The sequence below is a fragment of the Pieris rapae genome, chromosome 10 (assembly GCF_905147795.1).
Source record: "Pieris rapae chromosome 10, ilPieRapa1.1, whole genome shotgun sequence".
NCBI lineage: Eukaryota > Metazoa > Arthropoda > Insecta > Lepidoptera > Pieridae > Pieris > Pieris rapae.
In genome coordinates, this window is record NC_059518.1 from 2,160,116 (window position 1) to 2,187,800 (window position 27,685).

Sequence of the window (27,685 nt, forward strand, 5' to 3'; positions counted from 1 at the left end):
AGTGCTTCATAGTGTTTCTAAACGCGGAGATATTAATTACACTAAAACGGAGTGGGTTTAATGGAAGCGCGAAATGCCTTATGCAGCGTTGTTTTAGTGTTCTCGCTAAAAGAAGTTGTTTACACATTTTGTTGCTTATTTTCCACGAATTGATTGTGACAAAGTTTTCAATTGAGCACTTTATATGTTAATGACATCGCTTGACAGTGCTTCGTTAAAGTAGCGGTGAAGCTTGCTAAACTTCCCGCTGCTACATTTAAGTAGTTCCCAGTTTTGTTTAGCTTTATTATTTTCAACTGAGACTCCATTTGCATTTATTAAAAATGAGGAATTGCGTAGAAAACTTATTTATTGATACTTCTTCTTTATCCGCGTTGGAAAAAAAATTATGTTCGTATTTTTTTGCTAACGAGCGAAGGTATTTAAATCAAGTATCGTTTTTTCAAAATGGATAGGTACATATACTACACAACTCCACCATATATTTTTTCTATTGGTCCTACTTTAAGAAACAATGACAACAAATAAAATAAAATATTCTTTTTTGAAGTTTTTTTTGATATTTCATTGCCAATGTGTATTGTTTCAGAGGAACAGGGCGAGTGCACGTGTGACAGTGTGTGTGTGTGTTCGTGTGCAACGCGTACGGCGGGTAAGCAACGATGGCTTGGCCTGAGGTTGTGCGATGAGGGAGCAGACGGGGACGGCATGCAGGAGGGCAGCGCGCCTACAAAGAGACCCTCCGCGCTCACCATCGACCGAGCAGCCTTCCTCCTTCTAAGGGTCAAGAGAGCTTTTAAGAAGAAGCGCCAACAACGGAAGGAGAAACAGTATGTATTTATTACCATCTGCAGCCATACATTGTAACTTTAACAGCAATTTAGATAGAATATCAGTGAAAGAGTAAACTGCAGAAATGCTCCTGAAACTTCGGGCCATGTAAATAATGTTAATTTGCCTTGTACCAAAGACAATCAGGAGCTGAACCAATGTGACGTCATCTAACGACGTAACCCAAATTTGATGATCTCTTGGAATTACGTGTCACGAAACGTCGATATTGAATCTAGAATTGCTTTTGCAGTAGATTTGATAGAATTTACTCTGTACTGGCGCGATTCAAATATCATACAGTTATGTAAAATGACGGCCTAATCTCTAGTAAAATTAAACTAAAATTTAAAATGCCTACTAACGCGTTGTGATACAACTTTTAAGTGAAAATGATAGTGACTATATAAAGGAAGAAAGGTAAGGAATATTTTTGGAACTATTTGCTTAATTTATATATGTACTAGCGGATCCGACAGACGTTGTCCTGTCTATACGTCTTTAATTTGAAAATTTCAAACTTTTTTTAATAAGCTAAAACATTCTGGACCATTTTGATGAAAATTATTATTCAAATGTTATGACAATATCTAACGATCCAGCACATGGTCTACAATAACACAATGATAACAAAACTTTTTTTTTAATTTGATCGCAGCGCTGTCGGGACAGACTAAAATTAAAATTCGAATATTATTTAAAATTTGACAGTGCGATGGTAGCGCCGTCTGTCGGATCCAATGTAAAACATTCCAAAATCAACAACTACTAATTAATTAAAAAAAACATTGTCCAGCGGACAAAATTGTGAATCTAAACCATTCTCGAATCTCCACGAACACACACAAAAAATTTCATCAAAATTGGTCCAGTCGTTTAGGAGGAGTTCAGTCACATACACACGCACACAAGAAATATATATATTAAGATATGATCATGACAATCATTATTATGACGCATCAATCCATAGACATTTAGCTGTTCAATGTGATATTTTTTATTTTTTTAGAACAAACGGGCAGGAGACTCATCTGATGTTGAGTGATACCACCGCCCATGGGCGTTGGACACTCTCAATTCCAGATGGCTTGCGAGTGCGGTCTTTTAATAACGCCGAGCGCTCTTTTCTTGCAGGACTCCAGTCAAATTGGTTTGGAAATACTTCAGTGGGCAGCTATTTCCACGTAGTGTTAGTGCGCGGCAAAAACTGTCTAAAATGCTCGGTTGTGGAACGGCGGACGAGGTGATACGGATAATTTAAAAGCGCGATCTATCTAGCGTAGCGTAAAAAAGAAATATTTGGTAATATATATTTACAACAAATATGAATAATACATAAGTAATTTACTCCAGAGCTTCGGTTTATATGCCACGTGTTCGTTCACACTATTTCCGCTGGTGTAACGTACTCGTAAAATATTTTATTAGAGACCATAAGCAGCTTACTCAAGAACGCTGTAATCTGCCACAAAATTCGCGATATCGGCACATGTGCTCATTAAAGTTGTTGTTGCTAAAACTATACTTCCAAATCCGTCTGGAACATTCTAAATGAACCTCAGTGATGGTTAAGTTTCGTATTCATTATTTATTCTAAAATACATTTGTACAATTCGACATTTGTAATATCCTACATTTGTAATAATGGGGCCGTTCAAGTTTACTGCAATTTATCCCCCCCCCCATTCCTCTTGTCAACTAAAGTAAGCAAAGCTATTAAAAATAATAGTATCTAATCGTATTATTTCTTTGTAGGAATCCTCGAAACTACATTTCCTTTTCGAGCATAGAGAATGTGTAAATAATTACTATTGACGTAATCACCAAAGCTCAGTCAATGTTGCTGAACTTCAGGGTTCTTCGTATTTCTCCTACATTTTTAATTTCCTACAATAGGCAGACTTTTTTTTACGGACACATAACATGGATGCATCGGGGTACTAAAGGATTCGAATTTATGATCTCGAGTTTGCTTGCCAGCTAACCATGGAACAGTATATGAGACGGCTAAAACGTCACTATATTCTAGAGCTAGAAGACCGGCAGTAGCTCTAGGTAGCAGATGAGTACGTGCTCCCAATGGGACATGAAATCACCACAGAACAGATTCGCTCATAGCCTAAGGGCTGATAGCAAATACGTACAGTTTCAAAAAAAAATATTTCAAATTTAAGATTTTTCGTATAAACTTAGAATGCTCTATTTTACATTTGTTTAAACGATTATACTTACTTAAAAAGTGTTTTTCTTACATAATAGGAATTCCATGTCTATTTAGTTATATCTAGGCTCATAATATTTATGTAGTTATTGTATGTAAGGCTTTAAGATTTTGCCACGTCGTCTAATTTACATAAATAATATGTAGGTATTGTATTTTAAAATATAACAAATTATGCGTGTTTCATTGTGATTGGTCAGTTTTCACCAATAACAATCAAGCGAAGACGAAGCTCGCTTATTTTCCTGAAATGTGACTGAAAGTTTAATAAACTATAATATACTGTCTTAGCGTATTTTATTTATCAAATAAAGAAATCCGGAAGGTTTTCTTCTGTTTTTTTCCGTTCTACTTCTGTATCTGTCTGTTCTCACATTTACACGAGATTAGTATTGGAATTGGATCTCATATCATCGCGTTTGTCTTCCTTGCCCACTACTTCCTGTCCGGTGAGGTCTTTTTTGACAGAAGGAGGTTTTAGTGTTTTGAAATCATTACGCAGCTCACGATCACCAACTGCCTTAATACCGTCTTTAGACAACTTATTTTTCTTTATTTCTGGAAATTTAACTTCCTTTTTGCTGGGAAAGATGAGGAGCTCTATGGGATTAGAGCGTGGGTGTGGATCTTGAGGGAATAGGCCGGGAGCAGATGCCAGTGCATCGAGTAGTGCAGCAGCCGGCAAACTGGCACCAGAGCCAATACGTTGCTGGGGACCCATCTCAAGTATTATAGATTCCTCCCTTAGCTACGAAAATAAATAAATAAACTTTTCGTCCATTAAAAAAGTTAACGTTTCTACTGCCCTCCCCCGGGTAACACAGAAAGTAAAACTAAACAATATATTACACTTTATAATTGATATTATAGTATATAACAAGTTAAATAGATAAATACCCTAATTGTTCATTTTCATAAAAGCATTTTTATCACGAATAACGAAAGAGATAAATGAGTTGCTTTTGTTATATTTCTATGAAGATTTTATCTATGAATCTCTTATACGATTAAGCGTCAAAAACCCTTGACCTTTTAAGGCATATGTACGTATGTATGTATGCACATGTACCTGTTCATGAGAGTCGCAACAAAGAGGAGACATTGCAGGCTTGTTAAAGGGAAATATGTCGCTATTGCGCAGGAGTCTTGTCATTATATCTGGAAGTGGGTTGGTGTTGCGTGGAGATGTAAGTCCCATGCAGGCACAGGGTTCACTCTGCACTCCAGACAGCCGCTGTTTGATAAGTGGAGAACCCTTTACATCTGCAACATAATACGTAAATTGAAGAGAATTATTAATATTGAAGGAAACCAATGCGATCTTCAGTACGTTATTTAGAAGTTATATATGAAATGAGTTACTAATGCGACTGCATTGAGGTGGACTATGGTAGACGGTCATGTGGGACCAACTAAAACACACCAGAAATTGCCCGAGACAGGACATAGTAAAACAGCTTTGTCTCCATCCCACCCCGCGATGAGCCGTCGAAATTTCGACCTATGGCCATGAATGATGTGGAATGGATCGCCCTGATTTGTAAAGCTGAGAGAAGTCATGCGCTCAGTGATACCACAGCCGTAACTGAGAAGTTACGAGTGCGCTGTCAGACTATCGCAGTACACTTGTGTGTGCACCCAAGTCGGATTTATGTTCAACTGCTGGCCCAAAGTGACAGTGAACCATCAGAGATAATAAATAGAAGTAGTTATACAAGAGATGCTTCTGGTGGCTTCTGAAGGTCTCATTACCTTGTGGTTTTGTGTCGATATAAAACGCGATATCCATCTTGCCAAGGTTCACCAATGAATTTGTTACTGGTGGCGCTGCGTTGCATAACGCCAACGTGGTCATCACCATCAAAAAGCGCGTCACAGCCATACTAATAAATATAGACACGTAATAATTGCAAATAATATGACATCAGTATCACAAAAATCGTATTCTTACTGTTAACTACACTCGTTAGAATCCACTATTTCTTATAATATCGTTGTGAAGATAATCTTTATTCCACGAAATGGGTACGGGTCTGCCGTTGTAGACAACTTTGATAAATTTATATATTTTAACCGTCGCTTAATTAATTAAATTAATACAATACCTAATTTGTCAGAGAAAAGGTACATTTAACAATAAAGATATTTAAACAAGCGGATCCAATTTAGTTATTCCATAAATTACTTGAAGATATTAAACAATCACTGTTGGAATTATTTTAAGGATTTCACTTAAATTGGAGTACGTAGTAGTATTATACCTGCTTCCATGTTTTTAATTAAATATATTTTAATAGCAAAACTTCATTTTCGAATTATTATTTCAATTTAAAGTCAAAGGATTCAAATAAAAGTCTCCTGAAAGGCGAAAATTACTGCTCCGAGTTAATGCATTTATCATAAAATACGGAAGTTTAGGGTAAATATTTAGTATAAATATTAATCCGAGTAGAATTTTGAATATAAATTTATTTTTGAGTAATAACTCAAATAAATGTCTCCTAAAAGGCGACCATTGCCTCTTTGGGTTAAGGCATCATAAAATACGGAAGTTCCAACTATATTTGTTTTCGGCTGCTGTTTCTTGACTTAAAATTCAATGAATTAGACGATATCACAGCATACATTTAAGTTACCTTAAGATACAGTGTACATGTGTAAACATATACAGAACATTTTCTTTATATCACTATATTACCTTATATATGAAAATTGAACGGGATCGCCTTACGATCTTGCAAGTAGAGACGAGAAGGGAATCGAGAACAAATCGAAATGTAGCGGTTTCGTAACATCGATTTGATCGTTTATTGGATTCGTTTTATGGCGAGATTTGTAATCGTCCGCGTTTAATTCTTTATTTGTTTTGCTCTTTTATCGATAATCGAATATTTTACAGTGCGAATAATTAACGTAATATAACACTAGTTTTAATTATGTCTTATTAAACCTCTCAATACAGTTTAAATATGAATTTCATCATGTTAACTAATTTTTATTTAATTGACGTCTTCATTTTTCGCATCCTGCTTTGACAGATGTGGACGTCGAAGCAGACTACGAAATTTCACCCGTATCACCTCATTTGTTTCTATTACTGAGCGTTTATTGAGGCAGATTTTGCCACGCCAGCATGTAGCTTCTACATCCCACTGAAGTAGGTATATCCGAACCACTTCAACTTTGGTTCCTTCGTTGAAAGATACCATTTCTTAAAAGACCGGCAACGCATTCGCGAGTCGTCTGACATTGAGAGTGTCCATGGGCGATCACTTCACATTAAAGAGGCTCCTGCCCGTTTGCCCCTTTTCTATGCAAAAATATGTATTATAGTTTCTATTTAGCCTTTTAACCATTTAAATATGTATTGGACTCGTAGGATGATTTTGATGAATTATAATTTATATTCATGTGTTTGTGTTACTGTCTAGACACAAGACGATTAGTAATAAAAACATGCCGTTTCGTTTTATAGAATTCACTGACAATTTTATTAATGAAAAAATTTATTAATTCAAATACAGTTTTTATTTAATAATCAAATTTTAAAGAGCTTTTAAGATATAACTACGTTAAACCTAACAATTGAGTTCTGTTAGATTCGGATAACGATAAAATCTTGTATTTATTTATAAACTTCAATTTGTGTGAGTCGTAAACTTCAAGTATGCGAATTGCAATCGCTCTGTGGGTGAGTAACAATCATTATATATTATTTACATGATATAAAAGTACATATGTATGGTTTTAAACTTGGAACCGCCATTTAATAATGCGTATAACCTGAAGTCCTACATTTAAAATTGTATTATGTGCACAAATGTAGGACACCGCTGAGACTGACAGGCTCCGGCGAAACTGTCATGTGTCAGTTTCACAGAAACCTGTCTGTTACAGATAAAAATATATATTTTCTATGTACTTGAAGCGATCTCAGTTCTAGGAACAAATGAGCCTACGGAATAGCCTTAAAGGCGGTTATAACAGTTATGGCAGGGAGAAGTGGATGCGTTGCCGGCTTTTAAAAGTTTTATACTTCTATAATATTCTATAAATGATATGACTTGTTAAAATAAGTGATTGCTTATGAATGGAAAATCTGCAGAATACGAGGACGAGATAACATCTTAGTCTATTTCTATGACTTTTAAATGTTTTTTTAAATCTTTATTTTAATACCAAGCTGTAACCAAAAGAAAGTGTAAGTAAATGTTAAAGTCAAAATTGTTTATTCGTAGGAGCTGCAACTATTACACTATGTTCCTCATGACATCTTAAGTAATAAATAATAAGAAAATTTATTAATAACAAAGATTTGTCCTCTATCAGCAGGAGGCATGGTGAAATAGAATCACGCACTTACATACAACACGGAAATCATAGTCTAAATAGCTCACATAAAGTAAGCAAACATATACAAAGATTATTATTATAATTAAGCTCTCGTTTGAGAGTTGATGTATCACACATTATAGTCTCCGTTTCGGATAATCAAATACTTATGATGTATGTAAGGAATAACATTACATCTTTCTCCTCCTTCCTCGAGGATTCCATCTATGTTGTAGTATGATCCTAACAATAAAAGCATTCCTGGTTATTCATAACCCTTAAATATAACTCATAAGCAAATCATTACTGCGGAAGTAACATAAAGCTTTATAATAACTAGCTGACCTGGCAAACGTCGTTTTGCCATGTATATCATTTATAATAAAAAAAGGTGTTGATCGTAGAGGGTTGAAAATTTAGGATTGTATGTATTTTTTAATGCTGTTCATACAGTTGATAAAAAAAAATATCTGAAAATTAAAAAAAAGTATTTAGGGGTGGACTACCCTTAACATTTAGGGGAATGAAAAATAGATGTTGTCCGATTCTCAGACATACCCAATATGTATACAAAATTTCATGAGAATCGGTCAAGCGGTTCCGGAGGAGTTTAACCACAAACACTGCGACACGAGAATTTTATATATAAGATGTCATCATTTTCTGATTCTCAAGATGTTCTTATGGAGCGCAGAAGGAAAGACGCGAAAGGCTGTCACTTCAGTGAATCCCGTTTCCTTGTCAACCAATGTCATGCCGCGACAGTTTGAACCAATCGACGAGGCTTTTGTGCAACATAAAGATGTTCTTCTAGAAATGGTATAGTTGTATTAAGAATTAGATGATGCATTTCATACTAATATAATATTCTTCATATATTTATTTTTATTAATATGAAAGCTTTCTATTATTTCATACGGCTACTTGTTTTTGAACGATCAAAGTTTGATCAATATAACTGTGTAAGCTGCATCATAGTGCTCATAGAATGCATAACAGCAAATAAACGGCTGGTTTATATCTTTTGTGCAAGAGGTTTATAATTAAACTCCTAAACGGCTGGACATATTTTAATGCAATTTTTGCGGGTCAAGTGGAGTCGAGAATGATTTGCATTATTATTTTTTTTTTTAACAAACGTCTGTCAGATCCGCTGATCGAACTTTACGATACTTATAAGTATTTCTAATACAATTATAAGCTCGATTTGATTCTTAATTCAAAGCTAGAAACAAAACTAAAAGAACTGCGTGAGAAGAAAAAGAAAAAACATGAGAGCGAGTCACCCGGTCGTTGTAATGTCGGTGGCGTAGAACTTCGATTGAATGCAAGCGGCCTCAGTGTGGTTGGAGAAGCTGATGCTGCTATTCAACTTACTTCCGGTTTGTGTCTTCTTATATTTCAGCTATTTTTCCACTTAGAGCATTTATCGAGGTCCAAACTTGAGTTTTGGTTTATCTTTGTACCATAAAAGTTAGGCTTATTTGAAAAAATGAAAACGTAGTATTTTTTTAACGTTAACGAATTTCGAACATATTACAACCAAACTAAGATAAAACAGATAAAAAGAAACTATGAAACAAACCCCAAAGTTCATTGTTCAATTAAAATAATATTCTTTCGTAGAAAAAATAAGTTCTACCTACGAACAAAATTTAGAGTTACTCTGGTCTGAAAAATACGCTTATATAATTTAAGAGTCCTTGTCTCTTATTATAATAAATATGTGTGCGTGTACTAATGTACACACGTAAGAAGAGAAACTTCGTTATGACCTTATTTTTAGAAAAATGATCTACTAAATTTAAAGAAATTGGTTAAATAAAGTTAAATTTAATAAAGTTTAACAAAAGGCTTTTATTATTATAGAACATAATACAAATAATACAATTATTTAGTTGTGTTACGCCAATTCAAATCACGGCTGTCCCCAGTTTAATTTGATGTTGTTTTTTTTATTAATTTTCTTTTACCTTGAATGGTAGCATATTAGAACAATGATATCTTATTCATTCTCTTTTATTTACAAACTACAGTATGTGTGAACTATCACAATATAGAACCAGTGCTCATTAAAATATTTATATTATTTACAATTATCGTCAAGAAAAATCTAAGAAAATCTAAAAATTGTAAGAAAAATCACTAGTGGATTGTCATATACAATTTGTTAAATATCTTTCAACCAAAAACAATATAAAAACTCAATCTTATGAGTTTTTTACAGAATTTCATTAATTGTAACAAAATGAATACTATAATTTTTGTTATAAATAGCTTTGAATCAACCGCATTAATGACAAGAAAAAGATGACACGTAATAGAAAAATGTGTCGGTAAATTTTTTCCAACGCCGATACAGAAGTTTCACTTCAAAAATCTTAGTTCTACGCGTAACCACTAGGGGCGCTATGAGATATTCCATACAAACAGTCCACACAACTCGTACTGAATATATAGTTATATATCGTTTAATTTGCCATACATTATACACCTACATAAGTTGTTTAAGGGGTTTCACGCTATTGTGGTTCGTATGGGCCATTATATACGGTGAGGCGCGGTTTGGATCGGTGACAAATTGCATATTCGAGGCCGGGCGGACGTGTTGCGGTCATAATGTGGCCAATAATCCCGCAGCAGGTGTAACAGTTAATTTTAATTAAGGCAAATCCAAGATTAGTAAACCTCATTCTAACATTTTCATGCTTCGAAAGTATCTGGAGAACTTAGGATAGCAATTTAATGGAATTGTTAAAGTGAACTAGACAAATGTCTCTTGCTTAATTGCATGGTTTTTTTTAAATAAGGGGGTAACGTGCGAATCAGCCGGTTTCGATCAACAGCATCTACTGCTATGTTGCCGGCATTTTTGATGATCTGTGTTCTTAGATATGTATAGGAAGGTGATGACGAATGAAACGTAGCTTTTAGTAGCGGATCCCACGATGCTAAATGGAGATTTACTTGAGCGTCATACAGACCAATTGTGTTGTGAAGCTTAGATAATAAGATTTTTTAAATATAATGTATAGTTTTCATCGGTGGGGGAAGGGGCTATAGATTTTCAAAATTATAAAAAAGCTGTGCCATGGACTTACTTTTGTTTTTTTTCTGATTTTTGATGATGCTGTCACACACAAATTTCACTGTGATCACAATGAATGCACCACCGCGCCGTCGGTCCATCGTTTTACAGTCTCACTCTTGTACACTACCCATGTTGTGCCTTCTGTGGAAAACTTTTGGGAAGAACACAAACTACATAAAACACACATATGCAGTATGTTGCAGATAACAGTTCTTTAGCGTTGGAGGCATCGGGCGTTGCGGCTGTGGGACACGCACGGGTTACACTTAATGGACCAAATGTGCCTCATATATCTGGCTTGGGGCAATTGTTTGCTGGTAAATTACGTACAAATCTTGGATAAATATTGCCGTAAACTAATATCTATTTAGTTTTAAAATTTCTTACATTTTACACAATAATTGTGGCGTTTGAATTTTGATTTTTTTATTTCTTTGTCTTCAACTAGTTGCGAAGTTGGGTGGTAAATAAATAACAACTAACTCCTTTCTAAGATTGGTCTTTGATTTATCATTTAAATACCATAATAGTAAATTCAGTTCCTGTAAATTATTGAAACTAAACTCTCAAAGCTGTTTGTAAATCAAACTTTTGCTTCTTTCTGTCAAAGTGTCGCTGCGATTGTTTCTTGGTTAGGCCAATCGTTGTTGAATGTATTATATTGTTTATTTTCAAACTTATAGTCAAGTTGTTTATTTCCTTTCAAAACGTAGTTTCATATGGAGAAGAATGTAAAATAAATATTTACATTTTTCTCCATAACAAATACTTGGAGTATGGCGTTTCTTACCCATTCTTTTGACCATTTAAAATAGTTTTTTCAATTTTATTTATACTTTTATTTGATTATTATATGCGGAGACCGTGCACCTAGAACAAAAAAATCTTATAAAATGTTATAAAAACATTCTAACGAACAGGGGTCAAAAAATTTAAATGCCTGTATTGTATTAGGTAGTTCAATTATTTCTTCCTTTCTATAACAGATTTAATATAATTTTAAGACAACAAATAGTTCTATGTTATTGCTCTTCATTTATTTACTGGTTTGGCTATTGTTTAATCATTACAAATTTCGGTAATTTTATTTTATTAACAGGCAATCCAATTGGAGACTGCGCACAAAGTAAGACGACTAATATCACTGGGGACAAGACCATAGATGACGAATCGGAGCCCCGGACGCAATCCAATGCAACTGAGTCACAGCACCCAAGAAGCACTACGAGAAAGCTAACCCAAAAAATTACACAATTTTCAGTCACCACACCCTTTGAAACGGCATCTGACTATGCTGAATAAAGATTTTTTCCTATTGACTTTTATTTAATTATTTTTTTTCTTGCTTACAAGTTTAATCTGTGCTATTGTTATTGTTTTACCCTCAAAGTCTATGCATTTGCGATCCAATTGTGATAACTAAAGATATATTTATATAAAAAAGCTATATTTTTATTTAGGCAGAACGCTTAGTTACCTGTGATAACATCGCCCATGCACACTTATTTCCAGAAGGCAAGCAGGTACGTTGCCGGCCTTATTGGTATGTAATCTTGAAGATTACATATTATGTTTATTAAAATTTCTAAAATACCTAGTGCAAATACCGATACCCTTTAACACTCTCTAACACACGCATGCGTACCCTTCCCCACTATCACACACAAATACACACACACTCACATACACAATCCCTTACAAACTTCTATTTTGTTATGTATATGACTTGCTATGGAATGGAAGCCTGGTTATCCATATCACAGGTTCTTACCTAGTTTGGAAACCATTCTCCCAATACTGTCACTGTATTATGAATTATTATTGTTAATGTTTAAGGGAGAAAATAAATAAATTATTATTATTAAAATTATTATTATTATTATACTCGCGAGTGCGTTTCCGGATCAAAGATCAGATGTTGGACAGTAGCTAATTATTTTGTATATCTTTTTTAGTTTGCTAAAAGCGGCTACCGGCCATTTTCTATATTCGATCTATCCACGGATTTAGGGATTAAAGATTGACATAACATGCGAAGTACGTCAAAACTGGTAAAATTAAAACTTGTATCTCTAAATCTGTGGGTAGAACAAATATAGAAATTGGCCGTACAATGAATAACTTTATTCCGTTGTGTACAGTGCCGCGGCTGTGGCAGCAAGCGCGGCCGTACGGCGTGTCCCTCCTCCATTGCTTCGCTCGCGCACGCTGCCCGCGATCGTGGCGCCACCTCTCTCGATACTCCACGCGCAGATCGACCCTTCTCATGCTGCAGGTAAGTTTCGTTTTTTGGTAATAACACGACTGACTGTTTACGGATAGATTTCTATACAATAATACTTTGTAACACTATTACTAATCATGGTGGTTATAATTTTATAAATTATAACGTTTAAATTTCAGTCAATTTCTAATTGAATAAACTTTTTCTTTCGGGTTATTATATTGTATTATATTTTTAAAGGTTAATAAATAAATCAAGATCAAAAACTGAAAGTCACATATAATTACTCGAATACTAACACATTTTAAACACACCATATAATTGCAAGACAAATGCATTTAGTATTTTCTTTTTCAATGAAACAACAACAAGAAGTAAGAGAAATATACAAATGTATATTTGAAATAACCTCAACATTATTGTGGTTATTTAAATTTATATTTCTACTGCGAAACAATTTTATTTCTTGAAAAATGTCTAGCGATGCTTGAAACTGTCGCCCACTCGAGTGGAATACGACACGTATGCATTAGAGATAGCTGAATATTTAACACTATCGTTATATAAAACTTAAAAAATTCAAGATTCAAGTTCGAAAATCTGAATATATTTATGTTTTCTTTAGTAACTTTCTTTTAAGTGATTTATTCTATAAACAGCAACCTGGGTATAATAATAATTACAAATCATCTACATCATAAGCACGACCCACATACACACCATCACGTACACACCCACACTTTTACACCATTACACAACACAACCAATTTAGGCTTAATTAATTAAATTTAATCTGTTGGTTAATTGTATTAAATACTTTGTTTGTTTGTTCCCTTTTGTAAAAATATATTCTATCTGTGGCTATGTTCTCGGTGTATTTGTTTGCTATTATATGTAATTTGTGTTAGCTGTAGGAGTACAAAATAAATAAATAAAATCACTCAACGTCATCGGAAGGTAAAGCAAATGAAATCTTGAAATGTTTATCTGATTCAAAAATCAACCGCAAATCAGAAATTAAGAAATTACATCTATAACTTTTTTTTATTCAAAATGTTTCTTGTTTGTAAACCTAACACAAATATTGCTATCTAAAGAAAATGAAATCAGGATTTTTTTCTGGGGTGGAACTCCAGATGAACGTTATCAAGGCGCACCTGCAATTGTTGTCGCGAGTAGGGATGACATGGAAGCGTTCGTGATAACACGCCGAAGCGCTGTAGCACATGAACTAATCCTGCCTTTACTTGCAATGCTGCGTAACGACGACCTATACACTCTCGGGCACCACGTCCAAACGGTAGATATGTCCATTCTGATACAAGACGCTTTTTTTCCGCTGAAAAGCGTTTTGGTTGAAACTGATCGGGATTTTCCCATATATTTGCATCATGATGAGCCTCATACACCGGGACGTACACCCGCGTATTACACTTAACGTGCACGCCACCCGCATCATCAGTCGGAAGTACGCTATCGCGTATACACAACCTCTTGAGGTATCCTACAGGAGGATGAAGCCGCAATGCTTCGCAGACCACGCTATCCAGGAACTCCATCCCCGATACTGCATCTGCGCTTAGCTCTCCGCTATTTGCCGCGAATACATCATCTATCTCATGATGAAGCCGCTTCTGATGCTCAGGATGACGGCCTAACTCATAGAGAGTCGCAAACAGCGCGGACGCAGTTGGTTCAACGCCAGCGATAAAAAAGAAGAAGGCCTGTGCCGCTAATAACTCATCGGTTGGGTCAAGCTCCAATGGTAGTTGAGGATCACGAATTCGGCCTGCTCGCTGAAGCGCCACGCATAGCTCCGCGAAGTCATGTTTGGCTGTCCCTCCACTCTCCTGCCGTCGTTGCTCTAACACCTTCCGGATTGCATTAATAAATAGAGGCTCATGCTCTTTGAAGAGTTTGATACCAAGAAACTGTGATAGCTCCAAGCTCAGATTCGAAAGGATCAAGTTGGTATCACTCCAGAATGTCGGTTTAAACGCTTTTTGAGCCATGTTGAGAAATGGAGAGTCAAATATCGACTCAGGTGTAATACCAAACACGGCAGCACCGATGGCAGCACTGCAAAAGGTGGAAAGCGTATCGTAGGCACCTTTGGTCCATAATTCCGGGTGATGCTCCAAGTGATCAGCGAAGTCACGGGCACTGCGGTCCATAATGTAATACATGCTGCGCAATTTAGAGGCGGTGAATAGTGGTGTAAGGGCTTGACGCATAAGTTTCCATCGCACGCCATGCATGAAGAGCACGTTGTCTGCAAGTAGGTCGCCCCGGTTGGGTTGGACGCCTCGATGAGCGAAGGCTGCAGAGTCTCGAGCTAAGACATGTCGCACACATCGGTCCCCACGTACTTGCAGCGATGGTGTGAGTAGGCATCCTACTCCTACCACGGGTGCTGTGGGGTAGCTGCGATATACGTCACATAGTGATTCAAATACGGCTCGCCCACCAAAAACAAAGTCCCAATAGATGCCAGTCACTTTATGTCGCTTGTATAGAGGAACACCACGCCGCCGCCAGTACACCTCGTTATACTTGCCTATTAGGTAGACACAGATGAATAGAAGAACAAACGGTATTAATACTTGTAACATAACCATTTTTAATGCTAATTTATTAAATTCTTAGTGTTGACATGCATGGCCTTAAATGTTTATCTGAAATCTATTTGTCGAGGCTCAAACTTCGTGTTCTACAAAATATTATTACATTTAACGACATCGTGTCTTTGTAATTAAATAGTTTACCTTTTTTATTGATAAAAGTTATGATTTTCATTATACTGCAAATCATTTACGTTAAAATATCCACAGTGGCATGTTTTTGACGTTGAAATCTATTGAACGCATCTCAACTATTCAAAATTTGAGCGTACTCCTCCCTTAAAGGCCGGCAACATACCCACTAAAAATGGGTGTCAATGGGCTGCAATTACTGCGATGACTGCCCTTTTTGGGCGTCCCGCAGGCTCTTTTACCCCCCTATTATATATATTTAAAAAAAGATGGAAAGCAATTACTCAATGACGATTATGTTCGTACATCGAAACTTGTTGGTTGTACTGTACACATATAATGGAGAAATACAATAATACAAAACATATATGTATACAAAATGTACATGCTGGGAGTTGTATGCAGCAATTTAAGTAAAATGTTAACAATAGGTTTTATTTTTAAAATCGACCAAACAATACCATTGTAAATTTGTAAAAGGCGAACAATTTTAATTACTGTATGAATATGTAGATTGCTTATATTTGGTTCCGCCGCCCTGACCAAGTTAAATTAAACGAAAAGTTTAAAATACTTTAATGAGCCTTCATACAATAAAATGTACCGTATCAGAGATACTCACTGAAAATGTACATACTATATTGTGTAGTATTTTCTATAAGATATTAATGTATGTGGCAATATAAATATAGGACAACAGACGTCACTCAGAACAGACTATTAAGATGAGTAAATATATATAATAATTTTGAGGTTTTAATTAAATATAGTTGGGTACCACATTACGAATATACCGTCGGTGGGTGCTAAAGTATTTTTGAAGTGAAACTTTAAGAGCATGAGGGTAACATATCGCATAACGTCTCGTGCAAAAAACACAGATTTTTTATTTATTTATATTATCATTAGCACGTTAACAATGTGAATATAGATATACTATATAATACAAATGATCAATATACTGGTACATGATCATCTATTGGGGCTTTAACCTTACTAATAATTAATTTACAAAAAAGTTTCACTTCTGACATGTGAACTTTGTACGCACGCACTTTTTTTTAAAGAAGACAAGTGGGTGGAGGCTTATCTGATGTTAAGTGATACTGCTGTCCATAGACACTCAATGCCAGAGAGTTCGCGAATGCGTTGCATCTTTGTATCGAGTAACCTTTTTACATAATATGCTGAAATAAAAGAGAATGTTCTAATAAAAAAGCAGGTATTCCATTTACATTCCCTTTATATAAAAATGTTCTGGGAATGTAATTTTATCGGTAAACTGTCGGTGTTGTTAGAGGCGTGAAATATTTCCAACGGTTCGCGTTCCTGATCGCGCCATGTCGCTTTACGCCACAAGGAATTTTTATTATATTTTTTTTTTCGTTTAGAGGAAATCTTAGATATCTAGATAGCGTATGTAGAGTTGGAACGTTTTTATTTAGGGCTGAAAAACTTATGCAACATCGAACAAGGGAAAGTTGTGTACCAGCACCTCCTTCATTATAAAGATAGTTCATGGTGAATACTTGCAACCTACATTACTAATTTGAATTATTTAATATATATATTTTTTCTTTTTTTTGTCATTCAGTTTAATATGTGTATGTTGTTTGGTTGATATTTAGTAAAAATTCTGTGTACAGATATAATTGGATATCAGATTTTCAAATGTTCTTTAGTGTGTAATAACTGTATGTATGTAATCAATCTGATTTCTGTTTTTGTACCTAAATGTAAAAATAAAAATAATTAAAAAATTAATTATAATGGGTAAACGGCGTGTTGGTAGAAAGAAAAACTCATGGTTTCGTAATGTATTGTGACTGCGGAACAGTTGCTGCATCTAGCACAGTACAAGACACGCTTCACAAGATTGACGCCAGCCTTTTGATGAAGGCCTTTTGATGAAGGATGGTTTGATGACAAATCTCTTCTTATAGCCATAGAATTCACAGTTTTATATACTAATGTTATAGATAATATAATGGATAGATTTGATTGTTTGTTTGAATTTAATAAGCTCCTAACCTACAGGACTCTTTTGACAAATTCTTTCACTATTAGAACCGTACGTTATCCCTTATGAACCAAAAAGTAATTTGGCATTAAATTAGTTTATAAAAGAATGAAAGCTTTGATAATGCAACCAAATGTATAAATAGAGCATAGTGATGTCATACAGTATTATAGAAGCCATTTTTACCTACAAAAAAGGATTTTAAAGTCTATTTACCGAGGAAAGATTTAGACTTTATGATATCGTAATATGACCGGATTTATGGAACCGCAGAGGACTGGCGGAATTCACAAGAATTGCATTATTCATAATTTGCTACAAAAAGGTTAAGGTTTTATGTTTTCTTGTTTTGTTTATATTTAATATTATGTTTTCTTAGTATTAGTATTAAGTTACTGTAAGAAAATGAGGTAATCAACAAATAAAAATAAAATACAAAATATGTATAATTCATTTTAAGAAAACACTTTTTAACCGGATTGAAGCTATGTATGTATCGGTGACTGAAGTTCAATGTCAAAAAGTATCACAGCTGTAGAAAAAGTTATATAATGACCACGCATGCTGAAAAGCTTGCGAAACGTCGGGAAAAATTAAAAATTATGTAAAATAATTAAAAGTTTTTGTTAAAAGTTATTTTAATGAAAGAGAATACTATTTATAATTAAATTAGCTAGCGTTAATCTCACCACATGATAATTAATTCCAAATTTAAAAGGCAGAAGTTCACTATCACCAACGAAACATAATTTGATTGGTTTGTTACAGAGGTGACGCAAAGCCAGCAGCTAAGCCGTGGTATATCATCGCACCGTGTGAGTTGCGTAAGCACAGCGTTGCCTCGGATCACGTGTATTAGTGATGAAGCTAATGATGCTGGTGAAGCGAGGCGCAAGAGTGCCTTCTCGCACCTGGGTGTGTCACCACGTTCCAGCTTCGCTCTGGAACAAACAGATACGTGCACTATTAGGTCAGTTTATATATAACATTTGTATATTGTAATAACTTAAATAAGGGGTTAGATTCTGAGTCGAGAGTTGGCACTAAGTTCTACCTCCAAGTGTCAATTGGTTTTTACACACGTAAGTCATACTTAGTCTAGATTATGAATATTGTGATAAGAATGTTTTCGAATTATTGTATGGGTCAGAGACACGTCGGTATCACGATCTTTCACAAAGAAAGAAAGAAACAAAGTCCATTGGTGCAAAGCCGGGGTTCGAACCTACGACAACAAGGAAGACAGAGTCGAGTATAGACAGAACAGGACAGAGTTTCACGCTGAAGCCACTAGCCCAAAACAATAAAACTCAAAAATAAGAAACAAAGCGTGATTTCTAAGAGACTGACAAATCTGGCAGTACCAATAAATTTTAACACCAGATGAAATCCCCTTTGTCCCCCATTTTTAAATAGGATTATAGGAAATGTAGGGTTATATATTTTATATTCCTATCTATATATTTTTATTGGCAATTCCATATATGTCAATGTCAAAAGGATAACTTGTGCTCTTTTGGCTTCCAAAGAACTCACAATCAGATCTTTGTAATTGAAGCTTACGGTCAGAGGTCTCTAATCTCGACTTATGTATTGATTTGAGGCCGCCCTAAACCTTTTTTTCTAGCAACGGCTACGTCTTTTTTAAACACATACAACACAAACGGACGCCGAAAAAGTTTCGAGAATTGTTTTTTTTTTTTAATATAACTTTTATTTTAAAAAGGTAAATAAAGATAAAATTGAAATTCAGATTTTTTATTAAAATAACTCTAAAACCGGAAGTAAAAATTTCCAATACGTCTTAAAAACTTGGCCAATGTTTTTTTATTCCACGAGTCAAAGTGTATTTTAAGTACACTAGAAGTTTAATAGTAGGATGGTCTAATGACCATCTTCCTAATAGAAGATAGGTAAATTAATGTATTTAAACTCCATATTTCTCTTTCGTAGTCTTATCTTCATAATTGTGACTGACATGACTGACTAACATGAAGATAACTGAATATATTCTTTTACAGCATAAATACAATACAGAAAACAGGTCAACAGCAATACCTTCATTGAAATATCTTCTAATAAATACAATGGGGCTATAAAAGTAAAAGAGCAAAATAGATAAAGCAGCGACTAACGAGCCATAATACAATAAGTGAACGGAGGTCGGAGTCGAGAACTGCACTTTACCCTTCATGAAACTGTCTAACTTATAATTTGTGCTGTAATTGGTATCTTGTAGTTATATCTGCATTTCGTAAAGATAACATTAAAAAGAAGAATATTATTCAAATTCCCGATGCTTTTGTTTCTAATGAATGGTATGAGCTTGAAAACAGAAAGGACGCCCATCAGAAACCTGGGAAGATGGAATAAGGATTGGAAAGTGGTGGTGAGGGTGAGAGACAGGAGGAATTTGGAGTAGGTCTTCTCACCGTCGGAGGTCGTGTAATGATGAACATGGATTTAATCTTTATTATGTAGTACTGGAATAAATACTATTTTTATTTTATTTTATTTTATTTGGAAAGCGTAACCAGGCCATCTAGAACACCTCCTTGCAAACTGTCTTTTATACATATTTTCGTACGATTATAGTTCTGTTGTAAGATACACTGAAAAATATACACCGTTTTAATACATAATTCTAAATTCAATCAATTTTCTTTTGCTAAATTTTATACAATCTGTAGTGATATTTCAAATTTGATAATGATTTGCTAAACAGTTCAACGTTAGTAACTCTAAATTAGACGTTTTCTTTGCATTATACACTCAATAGGTTCGTTATTACATTTCCTTTCTGAACATTTCTCAACTCAATTTGTCTCGCAATTTCGATTCGAACTTCCCTTTTATACCTAATAAAAGAAAATAACTCTCAATATTATCTTAATACAAAGATACATGAATAAACAAGTTTAAGCTCGAATGTTTATTAAGAATAGATTTTTTATCATAACCCTTTGTACAATTACGTACCGAAAAAAATATAGTAAATTCGTTGATTAAACATTATTGTTTGTAAAATATTATATTATGAATTATACCTGAGTATGCCTATTCGTTAAGCGAATTAATCCCTGAAGATTTTGTTTAACTCATACCGATAATACAGATTTTTTTTCGAATACGCAATCGAGACACACCTTTAGACAAACACATAAAGAAATTTTTACTTCCTTACTTGAAAGCAGAGTTGGCTGTAGCGTGTGACTCTCTTCCCTGAGGTCGTAGATTCGAACCCCGGCTTTGCACCAATGAATTTTCTTTGGTTGTAAAATACATTCTATCGTGTAAAATACAATACTCGAACGGTGAAGGAAAACATCATCGTGACGAAAATTCTCTTAGACGCAAAAAGTTGACGGCGTATGTCAGGCACAGGAGGCTCATCATTATCACGTACTTGCCTATTAGATTGACAAATGATCATAAAACAGATACAGAAATCTGAGCCCTAGACCTAAAGCGGTTGTAGCGCCACTGAAATTTTTTATTTTATAAAATACTTAACTTACCAAAATATTTTATCAAGTTACGTCGTTACTGAAGAAAACTAAAAGCCATGCGGTGAGAGGAACGCCGTGCCTCGTTACATATTCAGGAGCTAGGTGTCGGCGTGAGGCTGAAGAATACTTACATATAATCGTATTTACTTGAGGCTGTCACTTTAAATAATACGCGTCGCGTCGCTCAGGCATATTCACATTTTTGACGCGACGTCTTAATTCGATGGAGCCGGCTGCACGCACGAAAAAAGATGACGCATGTGGCGTTACCTCGCTCTGAGGCGTTCCATTGAAGGCTTGGATATAAGCGAGAGCGCGGAACGAGCAACAAAGAAGCACAATCGGCCTCCGCGTTCGTCAGCGTTCGTTCGTTAAAAAATTGACATAATTGTTTTTATGCGTATAAATAAATGTAACTTGATCAATTCAATTGTGATTTCTATTTACCTCCTTTTCTATATCCATACAAAATATCTATCAAAGTAACAAAAAAAAAATGCAACCATTCCATCAGTATTTTTATGACGTTGTCCCGTTCAACTATCGTCAGTAAACCGACTTTACAGACAACAGATTTTTTTAGGAACAAGACTCACTAATGTTAAATTTTCATTTGAACATTGACCAACTGCTAACACAGCTCACGTGTGTTCCATTTGATGTAGTTAACAGCTGAAGAGTAATTCTTAATATATATATTATTTGAATATTGATTACTGCTAACTGAGTTGTGAACGACGGGCGTCGAGGTGATGTGGATGTTATTTTTGTGTTCTGCCTTGACGTCCGATGATGAAACTTAGCTGCAGGTATTAGTTCGAATAACTCCTTTCAACACTCTCCATGATAAAAACGGTAGAAAATGCAGATAGACGATAGATGTCTAGATAGTGCTTCTTACACCCTATCTAAAAATGATCTGACAATAGTTTTAATTGTACTGTATTACTGCATCATTGTGTAAATATATACCCTAAATAACTCTGTCTATGGACAAATTAGCCTATATTTCGTAGTTAAAATCCAAGCGAACAGATGGCGGATAGATAGCACGTTTTAAAGTACAAGCAGAAGTCATTCAGAGTTTCAGCACGGCTTGGAATAATTGCCTTGATTTCGAACTGTTATTGTAGACATAATTAGGCACTTCGAATGAAGCTTTTGTTTCCAACGAGGTCTTTGTAAGCCGTTGAAAAACGTAACTGATCATTCACTCACACATTTACACCCACACACTTACTCATGCACTCAGGCATGCTAACGGTTGAAAAAAGATAAATAAAATATGGTTAAATAATTTAATGATTTAAAGTAATTAAGAATTAAGTTTCCCATAAACATATGGGAGAGCTGGGAACCCTGACACAGGTATTTTTTACTTAAAAGGGTTTCCAAATCTTAAGTAGGAATAAAAATGTACTTACTTAAAATGAATAAACACTTATTTATTTATTTATTTTTGCAAATAGTCATCGTGCGATTATAAAGTTGCTAATATTAATATGAACAATATTGCACCACCACTATGTGGAAGCTATGTATTATATACTATATAAAAGCATACCTCTGATAATGTCTGGACCCTGTGTCTATGGGCAGCCGTATCACTTTACAAAACATAAGCGTCCTGTCCGTTTGCATTGCCCCTGTTATATAAAAACGGTGTAAGATATGATATATACTAAAATAATACATTCATTCTATATCAAATTTAAATACCTAATTCGTAACAAGTGACAATCAAATAAGTAATGTTGATAGTTTATATTAAGGGTATAAACTATTTATATAGGATATATACTTTACTACAGGAATTGGTAACAATATTTATTTATTTATTTCCTTACGGAACTTCCTGAAACGAAGACCAACGGATTTTATTCTGATTAACTGCTACTAAAGTACAGGCTAATATCATAAAACTTACATTTCTTAAACCAAAATTCACGATAAATCTTAGGCACAGAAGGCATCATCTATTTAACTGTAAAATAAAATCAAAGAGACAGACGCAAACTAAGATCATGACCCATATTTTGTAATTTTTGATTTTGTAAGTTTTATTAACTACATTATACTCTATGTGGCAGTAAAAATATAGCCAATATTGAATTTGCTAGAGCTAAAACAAATCATAATAACAATACTCTAGAGTCTAGGTGCATTTGGTAATTGTTTCTCTACAGGCAAATCAGGAAGCACTGCTTCACCGGCAATGTAGGCGATGTACTTAACAGATAAGCCTGTTTGCTCCAGGTTAAAAATTAAAATAAATCAAATTCAAGACCATCTGAGCATACCAAATCATTTTAAATCAATTCATCACTTGTGCGTGAAAATAAATTACATTAAAATCACTCATATAAAGGAATGAAAGAATAAGCTTCAAAAGGACCCTACAAATTAACATCAAAGGGATTATTAACTTTGGAGTCGAGATATTAATTTCAGCGACGCAGCGTCGCTTCTTGAATAATTATAAGTGATTGCGGTAATGAAACGACATCTGCTGAGCACGACTTTAATATGCTACCGGTAAGGTTCTGTAACAGGTATATGTATTTTTTATTTTATACCAACAAAGATAAACTTTGCTCTGCAGTTTCATATGTGCGTGTGAAGTTTGGTCGTAGCGCGATATTAGTAGCGCCTTCATTCAAATAAATACAATGTTGTCACTTGGTAACACAATTTACAACTGTGAATAAAATTTAGTTTTAATTTACATTTACTGTAAATTTTAGCATTTATAGAATATACGAAAAACTCTGGTTATGAAATATCTGACAGTCAAATACATCGTGGAGTATTAAGCTGTCATTCGTACATAATCTTGTCCCACTGAGTATAGATTTAGCAACTTCAAGTGAAAGCATCTTAGTATTTCTGTATGCACTAACAAAAATAATATTTTAAGCAAGTTTCTTATAATAATAATAAGATCAATGGACATATTCCAGACAAAAATATGTTGTTCATTCAAGTAATAAGACTCTTAAGACTAGCGACTAGGCTTTATCTTTATAAAGAAGTAAAATCAAAATTACCTTTGCTCATGTCGTTTATTTATTTTATATTAATTTAATATTTTTTTTAAACTGTACTAACTATATAATTACAAAAGTTGTATAAGTTTTATATTAATGATAAGGAGAATTAATAGGACATTGATAACATCGCTTTTTACCTTATAATTCATTCCATTAAACTTAAATAAGTTTAACAACATGTACTGTATTTTATGTGTGTATAATTGTTTAGGTGCTTCAAGGCATGAATTGTGTAACTAAAAAAACAATCAAAAGCTCTGCGTTGTTCAAAGCTCTTCTTTTGGACCTGCCTTGCTTTGGGAAATCCTGCACGATAATTGGGGTAGAAGGATGTAAGTATGTTAGAAAACGTACACCTAAAACTTTTAAAAGCAAGGAACTTATAAAAGCTATCACTATTGTCATAGGCCGTTATCAGTTTATCACGTTATCAACAGTAATTATGCCGCGTGTTTTACGAAGTTATTCGGAAGCGCCGTAAAAGCCTCATATCCGGCGATGGGCCACTTTACGACTCCATTTTAACGAGGTACCTATTTATTGTTCGGGAGACTGTCTTGATTCTACATTAATTAGAGTATCAATAGTTTTTGTAGAATATTCTTTACTCTATGGAGTAAAATTACAATTTAAAATTAGTGGACATTTTCAGCTTCAGAGCTCAAAATTTGAAGAGACTTGTTCTTATATCCCAATATATTCATTTATTTAAAAATATATATAAGGTAATACTATAGCTGAAATCAATGAAATAAACCCTGATCATATGGATCTTAATGCAAACAAATATTACGACGACTCTCATTTCAGTATGTTTTAGACATTAAGTACTTCTAAAACGTATAATATATTAATAAATACAAGTCCTATACAAAATCTTTGCCTTGAATTTTTTAACTTCAGCATTTTATTGTGGGTTAGCAAAGCTAGGATAATGTCGCTAAGGTGTCATTTCAAGAGATACTAGAAGTGCTCAGCCAACGGACATTATTTTCCTCGGTTTCTTTTGCCTGACCGCAAGCAAATAAACATAATGAACAGCTATAAATTCTGATTAAGCTTTGTATTACTTTCCCAAGTGAGCATTATTTGTATTATTAACTATTTCTATAGGCTATTATTGCGAGCTAGCTTTAATACTATTAAGAACTATTAACGGCGATAATATTATCCATATCATATTACTTTTTATTGTATTGATTTAGTGTATGTTGGTTTAAGCTGAATTATTATTTGTGAATGCTGATTGTCCGTATCGAGGGACGATTTTATGTTAAACTTGCATGGCAGCACTGGTGGAATTTCTTATTTTAATAAACAAATACTTGTATCTTAATAATAAAAACAAACCAGTGGCGTTGCAACCTCATCAGGTCTTGGCCTCAGATTTCTGAATCTGTTTCATGATCATTTTTAAATGTAATAGGCAAGTAGGTGATCAGCCTTCAGTGCCTGACATACGTGGTCGTTTTTTGGGTCTAAGACATGTCGCTTTCCTCACGATGTTTTCCTTCACCGTTCGAACAAATGTAAAATGCGCACATAGAAAGAAACTCCATTGGTGCACAGCCGGGGATCGAAACTACGACCTCAGGTATGAAGTCGCACGCTGAAGCCACTAGACCAAGACGAGCAGTCTTGGTCTAGTGGTCTAGTAGTCTAGTCTATCTTAATATTACTCAGGAATTTATTTCAATTTTCCTTTGATATTTTTATGGTTGAAAAAGTAATCATGAGTAACACTTGTTGGCTTCCTCGAATATATGTTTACGGATTAGAATTTTATATAAGTGTTTTCATAGTAAATTTATTATTTCTGTTTTATGTATATTGGTGGAGTTTCATATATTTTACTGTCTTAAATCATGTCCAGTCAGCATAGTAATAAATTACATCCAAAGTTTATTTTGTTCAAATACATATTGTTCTCGAGCGGCTCTTAAACGTTGGCTATAAAAATAAAAGTTGGCTGATTCTATTTTTATAGCTCCTTGGGGAACAAAAATATTCCTTATATTTATTCAAATAAATGATAAGATATATTTCACTTTGATCTAGTTCTTGATAAATTTTTATTGTTACCATTCTCGCCTTTCTTTACTAAACTTCATTGGTCCATTTAAAATAATATTTGCATTAAAACACATTTTACTATCATAACTAGTCTTAAAATATCACAGCATAAACTCAATTTCCCACAAAAAAGACTCGCCCTTGATTTAGTATGGTAGTAGAAATAAATTTATACTTTGCAGTTTTTTTATTGAGGTTTTTTTTTTATAGAACAGGGGGCAAACGGGCAAGAGGCTCATCTGATGTTAAGTGATACCGCCGCCCATGGACACTCTCAATGCTAGAGGGCTCGCGAGTGCTTTGCCGGCCTTTTAAGAATTTGTATGCTCTTTTCTTGAAGGACCCTAAATCGAATTCGTTCGGAAATACTTCAGTGGGCAGCTTACACAAGGTGTAAACTAATATTAATAAAAAAAAATTGATTAAATTGTATTTGGACTGATTTATTTTTATGAATAGGGACATATAGTGTTTTTTTTTATTTTGTATGTATGTGTGTGGAAATAAAAGAAAGTATATAGTTATTTTTTTTTCAGAGTTGGATCAGCAAGTCCACGTGGGTCCTTCTCAAGTGGTGGTACTAGCTCAAGTCGATTTCCAGATGACGCATCACGACGCCTTAGCTGGGAAAGGTATGTTACGTACGTTTTGCAGTTTCTGGATATTAAAGGTCGTTTTCGGATTCAAAATTCAGATGTCACTAGGGAAGAATATTACATCGACACTGGTTATATCAAATCAATACGAATACGACTCCATCAAATATCGCTTTATCTATTTCATGGTCATATTTAAGCGTTTTGTACAGTATTTACTATGGAGAATGTTCAGAGGAGTTGTTCAGTCTAATGGGTACCTTAGTTAGTTTCAGTATTGAAAGTCAAGGCCGAATACAAAATACCTCGAATCACCTCGATATCTGTCGCTCCAAAACTAAGCGATTCTTAAGGTAATTTTTGCCGCCCACCACTATGTGGAACTAGATGCCCACTGAAGTATTTCCGAACCAATTCGACTTAGGGTCCTTCAAGAAAAGAGTTTACCAATTCTTCAAATTCCGGCAACGCACTAGCGAGATTTCTGGCTATGTGAAAATCTTAGATGATTTTCTTTTATTCTGGCTGTTCGACTGGCAAATATGCAAAATTCCACGGTCCGGAAGAAATGGCTTGTTAGCGTCTTTGCACTCCTAAATATTATTCATTGAAATTAGTGGAACAGTTAACACAGCAGAATAACAGTAAGTTTTTATCTTTTATTAACATAACTTTTACATATTTAAAGAAACACACTTTTTTAACGAATTGAAGTTATGTATTACTGTAAACATATAATTATTTAAACATAATTTTCAAATTAACCGACGTTTCGCGTGCTTTACAGCGTGCGTCGTCAGAGTCAAAGTAAGTTTTTTTTATAGGAAACATATTTTTACTTTATGTTTGCTATGATACCCCTTTGGCTTAGGTAATTCTCATAGGAGGTCTTAGAAATAAATGCCGGCCAAGGAATAATTCTTTGTGTTCCGTTTGGATAAGGATACAAAAAGTAATTTTGATATGTCAGAAGTTCAGATGGATT

General features: G+C 34.4%; 4 protein-coding genes across 4 annotated transcripts in view; 2 read left to right on the forward strand and 2 right to left on the reverse strand.

The window, feature by feature from the left end:
- LOC111000143 (ankyrin repeat and fibronectin type-III domain-containing protein 1) overlaps nucleotides 1–27,685 on the forward strand; it is a 114,492-nt gene that overhangs the window by 9,027 nt on the left and 77,780 nt on the right. The window contains exons 2-5 of the mRNA XM_045629791.1: nucleotides 590–830; nucleotides 12,617–12,750; nucleotides 18,241–18,442; nucleotides 26,641–26,736. Of these exons, the coding sequence (XP_045485747.1) occupies nucleotides 709–830; nucleotides 12,617–12,750; nucleotides 18,241–18,442; nucleotides 26,641–26,736 (554 nt within the window). The 5' untranslated portion in view covers nucleotides 590–708. The remainder of the gene's footprint in view (nucleotides 1–589; nucleotides 831–12,616; nucleotides 12,751–18,240; nucleotides 18,443–26,640; nucleotides 26,737–27,685) is intronic.
- Nucleotides 3,333–5,881, reverse strand: LOC123689492. Its single transcript, XM_045629795.1, has 4 exons — nucleotides 5,751–5,881; nucleotides 4,805–4,935; nucleotides 4,122–4,315; nucleotides 3,333–3,800 (listed from the first exon to the last, which is right to left on the reverse strand). The coding sequence occupies exons 2-4, from the start codon at nucleotides 4,932–4,934 to the stop codon at nucleotides 3,429–3,431; spliced, it is 696 nt and encodes a 231-aa protein (XP_045485751.1). The 5' UTR covers nucleotide 4,935; nucleotides 5,751–5,881; the 3' UTR covers nucleotides 3,333–3,428.
- Nucleotides 5,927–11,794, forward strand: LOC123689493. Its single transcript, XM_045629796.1, has 6 exons — nucleotides 5,927–6,209; nucleotides 6,604–6,743; nucleotides 8,060–8,203; nucleotides 8,610–8,766; nucleotides 10,679–10,792; nucleotides 11,575–11,794. Exons 2-6 carry the CDS (start codon nucleotides 6,720–6,722, stop codon nucleotides 11,775–11,777), a joined length of 642 nt encoding a protein of 213 aa, XP_045485752.1. The 5' UTR covers nucleotides 5,927–6,209; nucleotides 6,604–6,719; the 3' UTR covers nucleotides 11,778–11,794.
- Nucleotides 13,725–15,386, reverse strand: LOC123689491 (cytochrome P450 6k1-like). The gene has a single exon (XM_045629794.1). It carries the CDS (start codon nucleotides 15,315–15,317, stop codon nucleotides 13,806–13,808), a length of 1,512 nt encoding a protein of 503 aa, XP_045485750.1. The 5' UTR covers nucleotides 15,318–15,386; the 3' UTR covers nucleotides 13,725–13,805.